We start from the raw sequence: 12759 nt of genomic DNA, 5'->3' as shown, positions 1-12759 counted from the left end.
ACTGTGTACAGTTTTGGTCTTCTGACCTAAGGAAGGATATACTTGCCTTAGACAGACTGCAAAGAAGGTTCACTCGACTATTTTGTAGGATGGGTGGATTGTCCTATGAGGAAAAATTGAACAGAATGGGCCTTTATTCCCTAGAGTTTAGAAGAATAAGAGATGATCTCACTGAAAATAAAATTCTTAGAGAGTTATACAGGATAGATGCTGGAAGGATGTTTCCCTGGTTGGGAGTTTAGAGATAGGGGTCACAGTCTCAAAAAAAGGGTTGGCCATTTAGGATTGACATGAGCAATTTTCATTTTGGCAGTATTTGATGTTTAAGGATTATCCAGATTCATAACATATTTGAAGTAACCATTAAACTCTTTTTGAAAAAAAAAAGTTTTTAACTGCAATTTTCAGTGAAACATAAACAAGACATATCTCTTCAAGGGCACGCTGTCATGTTAAGTGTAATGTAATCATAATATAGCAAGAAACGAAATATGTACGTTACAATTAAACATCAGTTAATTGGCTGTACAATAGATAGGATTAATATCACGTCCAGTGTTGTGCCCAGATAATGATATGTGTGCAGTATTGGGGAGGGAGGGGCAAGTCAGGGGCACGCCTCTAGTGTGTTGTTACAAATATCTGCTACCTGGCATGGACTGAGGACAGTTGGGTTTACTGTGACAGGCGGTTACAATCAGATACAGTGATACCATTTCAGCGGTGGCTCTGTATAGGATTGCCATGATGAGAAACCTTTACATCGTGCCTCTTTCTGCAGCTCTCATTTTCACTTTAACACTTCTCATTCTGCAATTACCCGCCAGCTCTCACCGGCGAAGGGGTAACGCGCAAAGAAGTTGGGCTTCTGGCCAACATGAGTCGCTTTTTAACCCTCGGCAACGTGAGCTGGTGGACGAAATGGAAGAAAGAGTAGAAGAAATTATTCGTTACCAAGACGCTGGTCGCCGAGCACAACCTGTGTTATTTTCCGCTCCCTATCAGGTTGGAGAATTCGGAAGATCTCACACTGATGGCGATGTCTTCAGTGTTTTGAAGGAGAAAACGCGAAGAGCTGTTGGTAATCTCAACAGGGGAACTATCGGGTGCAGTGACTTTGGGAATATCACAGGAATTGAATTCCTGGGCTCTGGTTATACGAAAACTGTTCTCAAAGGGACTCTGCAGGATGGCACTGCCATCGCCCTGAAAGTTGTTAACAGGCAGGGCGAGGAAGTAATGCGCTGTATTCGGCATTATGGGCAAACTAGGGATTGCTACAAACTGGCAGCTTACAAAATCATCAAGGAAATTACTCTGCTCCAAAAGCTTCAGCATCCCAATATCGTCCAGGTAACTTGGGCTATTACTGAATTGTGGCACAAATTTATTCTCATTAAAATCAGACTGAACCAAATTCACTTTATCTAACCGTCCCCATTTGTAAAGCGCTTGGGGGCATTTTTTTAAAAAGTTAAAAGACAGTTATATATAGAATTTGTCATAATTGATTTACTTAAATTGTGTAGACGTAATATTTTAATTTAACAACACAGCGAGGCAGTTAGCAGATTTCATAGTGAATATCATTCTGTTTCTAGGTTATATATTGTATAACTATATTGCCATTTTTCAGGAGTAGTGATGGTGACAGTGATTGGGCTCTATTTACTAAAGAATGAGTTGTGAGGTACATAACTTCATTTGTCATTGCGCTAAAGATCAGGTAACACATTGCCTACGTTCGCAATCCTTTACCTCATACGTTAAACTTTCAGGAATGATTTTTACACAAAACAATGAGCCAATCACAGCATTCCATCCCAGAAATGCCGGTAAAAGTCTCAGACTCAGAATTTAACTTCTCCAGCTTCTCTCTCCACAGATGCTGCCAGACCTGCTGAGTATTTCCAGCATTTTCTGTTTTTATTTCGGAATTCAACTTATTCAGTCACTATAAACTAATGGCGCTAACTGTAAACAATTAGGATGTAATCCCCAAGAGACGAAAAAAAATCCATCTATCTTGTACAATAGAGATAATTTTTTTTTGTTATTTGTTCAATGGATGTGAGCATCACTGGCAAGGCCAGCATTTGTTGCCAATCTCTAATTGCCCTTGAGAAGGTGATAGTAAGCTGCCTTCTTGAACCGCTGCAGTCCATGTAGATACACTGACAGTGCTGTTAGGAAGGGAGTTCCAGGATTTTGACTGATAGTGAAGAAGTTGCTATAATACTTCCGTCAGGATGGTTTGTGCCTTGAAGGGGTCATGGTGATGTTTCCATACATTTGCTGCCTTTGTTCTTCTGGGTGGTAGAGGTCATGGGTTTGGAAGGTGCTGTTGAAGGAGGTAAGCCTCATGGGCCAGTGCTTCTGTTGCTCCTAAAACAGTATTCTGGCTTTGCTTTGGTGAGCTACCCACCTGTTACTACAGCTCTGGAATAAACTAATTACAAACCAATATCAACAACTCCTTTCTTATCCCTCTTGTGTTTGAACCCTGATTGGTTTTAACTGGATGTCTTTAATAGAAACCTTGGTGATTTTTTTTTGTATTGTATGTGATCATTTTTATTTGAGTATGGTTGCATTCGAAAGGAATTCAACCTCACAAAAGGTTTTGATGGTTTGTAATTGGGATTAAAGCTCAGAATTTCCCTTCGGGGCGCAATCGGCAAATTGCACTCAGAATGCGCCAGACACTACGCTAGTTTTGCCGAGGTGAAGTTACGTCCAAGTTTCCATGCAAATTTATTCGCTTAATCCCAGACTTAAAAATCGCCATGAATCAATGCAATCAAGCAACATAATCAATCAATTGGGATCGTGTAAAAAATAAGGGGAAATCCATTCATGGTGAGGCTGGAGACCATAAGGTAAGCAGTACTTTTCATCTTGTTTAAACGAATTGATATTTCTCCAGCAGCGGGACAGTGGCATCAATTGACTGTTGATCATGTGATTAACGTTGAATTAATATGACCACGGACGCCTGTGTACCTGAGAATCTGGCGCAATGTAATGAACCTCCTTAACGACTGCAATTGGCAGAAACTTACCTTTCCAACTGGGACATGGTCAGCTTTGTGGTTGAGGACTGGTTCAGGTGTTGAAGTAGTGTAAAAGATGGCAGGTACTTGAGCATAAAGTAATTACAGACGCAACTCATTTATGTTTAAAATTCTATGATCTTTTGCACTATGTAATTTGATTCTGCGCAGATTATGTTATTAGTCGGCAGAAATCGTACAGAAACTCTGTTTTCATATGGTCTCTGTGTTTAGGCCTGTGCTGTAACTGCCTAAATTCTCAACCTCCCTCTCCTCCTTTAAGATGCTCCTTAATACCTACCTCTTTGAACAAGCTGTTGGTCACCTGTCCTAATATCTCCTAACTTTGGCTCACTATAATTTTTTTGTCTGATTGAGGTCCCGTGAAGGCCTTGGGATTTTTTTAAACAATGTCTAAAGGTGTTATATAAATACTAATAGTTGTTCTGTGTTTGCTGAAAACAACCCATAGGAGGGGTGAAGTTTATCATTGCTCTCTATGATGTTGACATGAAAGCATTGCATAGACTTTATGTCCTTTATAGTGTCTTCAGCATGTAATTCCTGTCTAATTTAGCCTTTGTCCCCATATAGTTATATGGTCAGTGCTACTATGGTAGTTTGGAAGATGGGCCTGTAATAACCGCAATGATGGAACTGGGAACTCCAGTGGAAATGATTCAGCTTTTGCAAACTCCCTGGGAAGAGAGATTTAGGGTAAGAAATCAAAACCTAATTATCAATATGTTTTAGGCACTAAACTGGGCAAGACTGGGTTTGCCCTGTGTGTCAGTGGCCTGGAATAAATGTCTGTGGAGAGAAAAGTTCTCCTTTAAAATATCGCAGAGAAAAGACATGCAGGAAAATTCACATTACTAAATCCACTATAAATGAGGGCAATGTGGTAACACAAGTGACCATTTGAGCCATTAGATGTCAGTTTCACAAAGTCCAGTTGAGACTGGCCCGTTGCGTAGGCAGAGCTGGAACCAGCAGGTGAAGGTTAGTTATTGAAATGGATTCTAAATTATTATTTAGTCAGGCAAACGCACTAACAAAATTCATTGGATAAGAATACCATTCATGCAAGTGTAATAATACAGCAAATCAATTTAAATGTTGTTGAAACTCTAATTGAGTCTGTTATGTTTCCACGTCACACGTCCCTACAACACACTAGAATGCTAATTTCCCACGGAATTTCTCACTTCCTCATAAAGAATACGATTTTCTTCTGGCCCATGGTTCCCTCTGGTATCTGACCCAACTGCCTATTCTACATGCTTGAGCCTCCACAGTGAGCATGGGAACCTACAGCTATCCTAGTCTGCTCTGCTCAGTATTCCACTCAGAAGATACACTTAACTACTGGGCCACAGCTAAGAAGAGATTTTATTAGTGTCATCCCACTATTAATATTAAAGTACGGCAAACCAAAGCAATGAACGGACCACTTACTGACCCCAAAAATTCTCAGGCAGCACTTGTGCTTCTAGATGCCAATGAATGCCCAGGGGTGTTTTGCAGATGTTTTGACTCCTGTACTTTTGCGGGTAGACGGTTTTGGTCCCAGAAGGGTAATGTGTTGTACTATGCTGTGTTGTGTTTGTTTCAGATTTGTCTGAGTCTAGTGAAGCTGCTTCATTATTTAGCTCACTCGCCTCTTGGATCATTGCTTCTGTTGGATTTCCAACCGCATCAATTTGTCATTGTGGATGGAGAGCTCAAAGTGACCGACTTGGATGATGTCAGTACGGAAGAACTCTCCTGTAAGACAGACAGTGACTGTATACTGGAGTTTCCCACCAGGAATTTCAACCTACAATGTACAGCAGAAGGGAAATGTCAAAAAATAAATGAAAAAAGAAACCTTTACAATGCATTCAGGTATTTACACAGCTGGGCATTGTCTAGGACATATTGGAAGTTAACAGATTTCCAGAATATTTTTAACTTATGAAGTTCATTTGTCATTTTAATACAGTCCTTAAAATGGAAATGGTAATTTCTATCTGCATAACGGCCTGGATTTTGCAGTCAGCGATGAAGCGATGGTGTTGACTGCTGATCGCGAAGAAAGCTGCCCAAAAAGAGGTAGTGATCTCTGTGGCATGTTTCTCCCTTTTCTTGATGGCAGATTAAATCTGACGGCAAGTCAAGGGGATCTCCAGGCATGCAGCAGCAGTGATTTCAGCAAGCAGGTAAACAGCAAATTATATTGAAGTATTCTCGCAGACAGCAAACCAGGCAGTTAGAAGCACTGACTCTCTTCACTTTAAGTTTTAAATAGCAAAATAAATCATTATGATTGGATTAAGATAGACGTTTAAATATAGAAAAACAAACTTTAGAAAATAATTTTAAGATCTTTGGATTTTGTTTATCATTATGGAGAAATTTGACATTCCACAAATATAAAATCAGCTTCTGAGGACCAGTGAGGGTGTTTATCAGTATTTATGAAGTTAGTATGCTATTTAAAAAGATATTTAACAAGGAACAACTTTTTTTCAAGGGTTTTTACAGCGAGATTAACAGCATAAGATTGCAAGTTCTCATCAATTCAGTTGATTTCCCATTGATGGTCATCTAGGGGTGGGGGGGGGGGGGGGTTGGTGGGGGTGCGGATGCAGGGTAGGGGGCTGCCTCAACACCAGACCTCTGGAGAAGCATTGAATCAGTGACAGAAATGTATGGGTCATCATGTAATTGTGCATATGTGCAGACTCCCAAAGTTGCTGTCAGTTTCACTAGGCAAATGACAGCAGAAAACACTGACAGTTTTGTTATTATTACCACTGCAAAACCCAGGCCAATGATTAAATTCTCTTGCATTAAACCTGCATATCAATAATCTTTTCATGCTGTGTTGTTTTGACTGCAGTTTTTCTATTCATGTTTTCTGTTTCTTTTTAAAGATATTTCTTTATATACCTGCTGCCCTACAGTGCACCCTATGCCTTAAGACCTCTCCTGTGTGAAATTATGAATGCAACAGGTAATTATTGCCTTTACTTGCTTTTATTCCATGAAGTAGCAATAATATCAATAATTGACTATGATTTATATTGCCCTCAGGGGACCTACGATATGGGATTAATAAAACGTTAGAAGCTTTTGAAGAAGTGTTGCATCTTTATAAATCTGGATTGCATAGCATTAATCGTTCTCGGTCTTGGCTGGAAGGTACTGCTTTAGATTTAATACTCTTAAACCCCTCCCCCAATTTATTATTCCTTCAGTGGGTACAGCAAGAACCTCTCATACAAATCCTCCATGCAGCTGATCTCAGTATGACTTGTGGTGGTATGAATCAACAATATAATTCTGGCCTCTATAAGCGTATTACACTGGACAGACTTGGATGGAAGGGAAAACAAATTTTGTTTGTATTGGAGCTGATGTGAACTTACATCATTACACATGGGCCAAATACATATTTGCAACATCAATAAATTTTTAACATCGATCCCAATATTTCTTATGGGGATAATTGGCTCAAGCATTTGATGCAGCATTCTATGAATGAGATTCATCTCCATCTGCCCCGTCTAAATAATTTATGGAACTCTTTTTAAGTGCGATAAAAATAATCTGTAATGACTCAACAGGTTTTCTCTATATCCTTTGCAATGTTTTCAGTGTATTTTCACTTCATGTCCATATCAATTTTATATCTGTGCTGCCAAGAGGACAAGGAGGCAGTCTGTTTCCACGCTAGTATCAAATCTCTGTTTGGATAGCTACAATGAGGCAAAAGGTACCGTCCAGACAACACAAACCTATTTTCTTGCTTTTTTTTCCTCATACCTTTACACATAGATGCGACAGCCTTTGTTGGGCACTTTGCCCTTTGTAGCTCAGATGATGAATTGAACAATGTGGGGAAATAGAATCTGGTTTATTCATATCAGGCACTGTGTGCTGGTGCTCCAGTAAACAGTGCTGTTGTGCCTGCCTATTATATGTGTTATTTTTTTTCTGTTTGGAATTTACCAATATGAGGAAGGAGTAAAATTTCACTGAGTTCAGGGAAGGCTTTGTGGCATTGCACTGACTATGTAAGTTGGAAGTTGTAGGATTTCTTTCTTTCATCCCACATACATTTTATACTTGAATTTACATTTACATATCACAAAATAATTTCCATATCAAATCACTAACTATCAACTGGTCCATTTATAAAACAAATGTGTAACTTTTGTCAAAGGTTTTAATTTGGAGTAAGAGTACATGTGTGGCACCATAGCTAGTGGTCAAGATGTAAAATGCAAATAATGGAGTTTGATATGCTGTACTTTTATTTGCAATACATTTGATAAATCTACCCGACTGACCAGATAAATGTAAATACTAATGTGTTTCTGTTATAATGACTGACCATGCTTGAAATAAAGCAGCAAAATTCAGTAACTTCAGCATTTGGAGTACCTGAATAGATTACAGTCCAGAAAAATCTGAGTTTGAATCCTGAATTTATTTATTTCAGATTTTAATGTAACATCAGAACTCAATCACATGAAATGTAAATTGTGTAGGATGTAACACTTTTTCTGTTACTGTCTTTCAGATTATAAGATATTTGAGGGATTTCGCATTCAAGACAATTCAGACTACAAATGTTGGCCATCTTACAACCACCGGAGTTGTTTGTTATCTGTCCATAATAGAGAGGAGGCTGCAGCAATCTGCCATTCTCAAAAACAGTGCCAAAGCTTCATTTTTACCCGCCAGGCAACATGGCCTGGTATAGTTATATTGTTTTCCACTTTGGTGCATATGATGACAACTGTATTAAGGACCAATGTCTCGTGAAATTGGTCCTACTGGTTACTGCTAGCAGAGAGTATTTGATTAATTTGGAATGACATCTGTACAAAAGTGTAGACTAACATAACAGCTGCTATAAAATGGAATACTTTAAAAAAAAAATAGAACAAATAGCATGAAAAGTCTGGATCCATTGAACTGATCCCAATTTTGAATGTGTTTTAGTGATAATTTATTTACTGCAGGGGACTGATTTTTACCAAGTGCAAGTGAGTTTCACAGGATGGCAGCAGAAAAGACAATGATGGATCTATTAACAATAAAATGGAGGCAGGAATAGAGCATGCAATTAGATTATAGTTTAATGACTCTGAACAGGAATACTTATCTTATGACTTTGCACCCAATTACTTTAATGGTCCAGCATAGTAGTTTGGCAAACATGGAGCTTAAAATGAGATTTCTAATTACAGCTTCCAACACCATAAATACAGCCAGGAGACCCTTTGAAAAGGGTTGAATTTTATTTTTAGATATAGGGACTGAGCACATAGGAGATGAGTGAAAAGAGAATTCAATATTGGTAGTACGCTGATGCATGTAACTGTTCAGTAGTTCCACCCTTAGCATTGCTACAAACTGGTTCCTACTTCACTACGATGCTGAAGATGCTGAGATAAAAACGTGGATCCAATTGATCTCCCAGCCTGACCTTGGAACCTGACTGGTGGTTCCGAACCCACACTGCAAATATTAGGCAGCATTGTAAAAACTATTTTCTGCAATTGAGATTCCCAAGGGCAGAGTCAAACCAGGATAAGGGAGAAAAAAATCATTAAAAATGTCTGATAACAATAATTTGCATTTGTGAGATGATTCCCAAATTGGTTGTCTCTCCTGGGTACAATATTAAAAATATTTTAATGGCCATACAATTAACTGAACCGTTTAGTGTGCATACATTGTGACATCATGCCGTGAATCTAAGAAATCTTTAGCTGAGATTGGTTTTGGAGGTGGCAGTATAAATCAGTCCTCCAAACCTAAGTCAAACCTGTGAACAACTCATTAGTTTAATGGATAGCGTTTCAATGTGCTGCAAGTAGCTAAAAATATTCAAAGTCAGAGATTTATAGTCCAGGTATTCAGCACCAAACTGAGCAATGTAAGGTAGGAGCAGTGGTCGCACTGCATGATCGTGCTTTTCTTGTGTGCAGGAAGCCAAAACTCCAGACATATATGCTCAAATGTATTTATGGTGCAGTGATTACTGGGCTGCAACAATTCTTGGCATTACTCAATGAATGATTGCTCAAGCTTGTATGCTTGCTTTAAAAGTTTAGGTAAAGTTTATAAATTAGAATGGTTAGTGGCAATTGCATGGTGTTACATAGTCAAGGCCATGTCCTCTGGACAATCGTCTCTTACACATGGCAAACTTTTGATTTTTATAATATCAGGAATGTTAATACTAAGTAGGACATAAGTTAATATTGGGGCTTAATATAACCAGATTAATTTTATTTTTTCTACAGGGTGGTACTTGGTGTCATTCAGAAGCAGCACTGAACTGATATTGGATATTAATTCAACTGTCTACATGAAGTCTAGTAGCTTAAGGGCACTGATGTGAAGAATCAAGATCATAAAAGTAGTTCATCTTGTAAGAAATCTGAAACTAATTACAGTTTCAAGAATTAAATGCTATTTCAGTTATTCATACAACTGCTGTTTGATCAATATGCCAGGTTTTCCAAGACTTTTGGACCTGAATGTGAGAATGTTGAAATTATCCACTCTACTTATAGAAGAATGTGATGTGATCACCAGTCTTGGGACGCTTACTGAAATATTAATTGATAATATGACTCTTTGGGGAATATTTCTTAATTGGCATAGGTGATAGATTCAAACTATTAATATTGTAATAATGTTTAAGACTTCTGTATAAAAATTATTTGTAGCAGGCTAGCATTTCTGCTTTCACCACATTTTCAATATGTTAGTTGACCCGGCTACATTTGCAATCTGAGGTTATTTCAGAGATTACCCTTGAGACAGCATCAGATGAGGTATTCAATTTAGTTAATCGGTTAATGTACCTTGTGAGTTGGTGCTGGATCCTACAATCCCGGTTTTGATCCTTTTCCTGTGCTGAGCTATCCAGTCTAAGATGGGGGAAGTCTGAGTGCTACAGTTGATCTCAACATCCTCAACTAGAGAGGGGTATTGCCCAGAGTCCCCAAGCTCAAGTGTCATTCAGTGAGAACTGTGAATATCCAGTCGAGGATGGGGTTGGACTTATCTGTGATGGAATGGCCTAGACACACACTTGCAGAACAGTCATATGGATACAAAGGGGCATAACATCATGCAAAGTGTTGGAGGGTAACAGAATGAGTATTTCTGGAACTTGGAGGAGACAGGGAAGAGTGGATCATAACCCTTGCCAAACCAAATTGAGGGGAGAAGAAACATTGCCACTTCTAGAAATGTACAAAAGTATGAGTTTTCAGAAGGAAAATGGGAAGTGGAAGAGGCTTGAGTTCTGCAGGAGATTTTCAGAAAAAGTTACCGGTATGGTATTGAATAATGACCTTACAGGTTACAGACGTATTTTCAATGAAAAAGTGTAATATGTTTACAGTTTTCATTTCAAACTGCTATGTTATGCTTTTCTGACTTCCACAAAAATAAAAGCAAACTCACAAAAGCAAAGACAAAAGGGAGTTTTTGCTTTGTTGCAATCACCATGAAAGCACCCCTTGTCAAAGAATCACCTAATATTACTAAATATTGAAAAATGTAACTTTTAACTTGAAGTCTGGTAGCAAACTTAACTGCATTCACTAAAATTGTATAAAATAATTTCTTATCATTATAAACTATTCTAGTCATAGTTGCACTTTATTAAAAAGAACACAATATAATTGTAATAATTGTCACAAATTGTCATCCACTTGGCAATTCCACCTTCCTCAGAATGGAGCTAAAACTGTTCCCAGAGGGACGAGAGGCTGTTGTCAGCCCTCTTAAATTCAGTTGCTTTGAAATAGGCTGGTAGGGGGGACAAGGACACTAAAAACACTTTATGGAGACCTGTATATCTGGGAGAAATAAACTGGGAATTTTGTGATAAGAATCCACTAATTAGTTCATAAAATGCCTCTGCTCATCATCTGACCTTTTTTAAAGTGCTCTTTTAAAAGATGCTAAAATAAATTGTTTAAAATGCATACTTGGTTGGATGTTTTCAGTAGGTTGGTATTTCTGGAGGAGATGGAAAGGCGAAGGGAAACTCTCTTGGAGTTACTGAGGCCTCCAAGAAATTAATCAACTCCAACCCCTTGCAAAGAATAACTTCATACATTGTCCCTGCTGTAACACATCGTAATCAGTTTGTTGAACATCCCATGGTTAGATGCTACTGTGGGTATAACCTTTAATAATGATACAAGCATAGAACATAAAGGGGAAGAAATTTGTTTGCAAAATTCTGCTTCATGATATCTTAGAAGAAAGCCGCATAAGCCACACAGGTAATGACCGGTGGCACTGTCTGCCCCGGGAAATTGATGTAAAGATGCTACATGAACAAATTTCTCCCCCAAAGTAACAGTCACTGCACTTCAAAAAATAATTTGTAGTCAGAAATGCTTTGCAATGTTCCAACATAAAGTCCCATATATAATGCAAGTACATGTATCTCAAGGCTCTGTTTTCATTTCAGAATTATAATTTGATTTGTATTTAATCCCTAGTACTAGTAGTTACTATTGTCTTAATAAAAATAGAAACACCAACAACTTGCACCTTTAATGTAAAAAGATCCTAAGGTACTTCACAGATGTATGAAATACAGAGGCAAAGGAGAAATTAGGAGGAGTGAGCTAAAGCTTGGTGAAGAGTGGAACTTTTAAAAGGTTTTTAAAGAAGAGAAAGGTGGAAAGATACAGCAGCTTAGGCAGGGAATTCCAGAGAAAGGGACCCAGGTGGCCCAAGACCATGCCACCAGTGGTGAAGCAAAGGGAGGGTATGCACATAAGGCAGAATGGAGTGTTTGGTGGGGGCAATATAGGGTGGGACACAATTGCTTACCGATATGGTGGGCAAGGCCGTAGAAAAATTTAAAAACAAGGATGAGGATTAAAATTTAATGTATTGAAGCACTGGGGTCCAATGTAGGCTTTTGAAGATAGGTTGATAAGCAAGCAGGCCTAAGTACAGAGTAGGATGTGTGTGGCAGAGTTTTGCGCAAGTTGGAGGCCAGCAAAGGCAGCATTGGAGGATTTGAATCTGGATATAAAGTTATTCATAAATATAAAAGGAAATACAGAGAACAAGGTAAACGTTATTCCAATTAAAGGCCTGACCTGAGATCTTCTTGGATCCAGAAAAGAGTGGTGCTACTGATTGATGGAACAAGTTTGCTCTGGTCCACATAACCTGTAATCAAGAAAAAAGAGTAAATTATATTGATCTCTGAAGCACCTTGGGATGTTCTTCTACATTAAAGGCTGTGTATAAATACAATTTGTGGTAAATATCTAAAAATGCAGAATGATTAATAACTTTAGAATTCACATCTGTTTTCCTTTTGCTACATTGTTAAAATGGCTGATCTTATTATCAACAACTTGTATTTATGTAATGCCTTTAATGTATTTGGCTTTGAGTTTTTGACACTCGCATGTTTTGCCACAGGGAACGACATGGTAGGCGTTGTAAAGTACTTGGCAAAGGTCTTGTTTTCTCTGGACAATTCAGATATTAGTTTGATGTTAGCTTGTAGTATCTCCAATAAGTTTAGAACAGCAGATAAATGCTTCCCTAAGTGTTCCAAGAATAAAAAGTGTTCCAGAGAAATTTTCCCTCTTTCCTCCCCAGACACTTGGAAGCATGGATTGCCTTGGAAAATTTCCATCCTTCCCTCCCA

The 12759-nt window shown here is 38.3% G+C and overlaps 1 protein-coding gene across 1 annotated transcript; it reads left to right on the top strand.

Annotated features, from left to right (window-relative positions):
* The first annotated feature begins 747 nt into the window (after positions 1–747).
* Positions 748–9456, top strand: LOC137373466 (extracellular tyrosine-protein kinase PKDCC-like). Its single transcript, XM_068038296.1, has 7 exons — positions 748–1353; positions 3648–3770; positions 4669–4940; positions 5972–6051; positions 6132–6239; positions 7624–7800; positions 9359–9456. The coding sequence occupies exons 1-7, from the start codon at positions 748–750 to the stop codon at positions 9454–9456; spliced, it is 1464 nt and encodes a 487-aa protein (XP_067894397.1).
* Positions 9457–12759: the final 3303 nt, after the last annotated feature.

The sequence above is a fragment of the Heterodontus francisci genome, chromosome 9 (assembly GCF_036365525.1).
Source record: "Heterodontus francisci isolate sHetFra1 chromosome 9, sHetFra1.hap1, whole genome shotgun sequence".
NCBI classification, from domain to species: domain Eukaryota; kingdom Metazoa; phylum Chordata; class Chondrichthyes; order Heterodontiformes; family Heterodontidae; genus Heterodontus; species Heterodontus francisci.
This window is presented reverse-complemented; position numbering and strand designations above follow the sequence as displayed.

Coding starts and splice junctions, on each gene's coding strand:
- LOC137373466 (XM_068038296.1), top strand. CDS start 748: ATGAGAAACCTTTACATCGTGCCTCTTTCTGCAGCTCTCATTTTCACT. Junction 3,771..4,668: donor CCTGGGAAGAGAGATTTAGG/GTAAGAAATCAA, acceptor TGTTTGTTTCAG/ATTTGTCTGAGTCTAGTGAA. Junction 7,801..9,358: donor CCGCCAGGCAACATGGCCTG/GTATAGTTATAT, acceptor TTTTTTCTACAG/GGTGGTACTTGGTGTCATTC.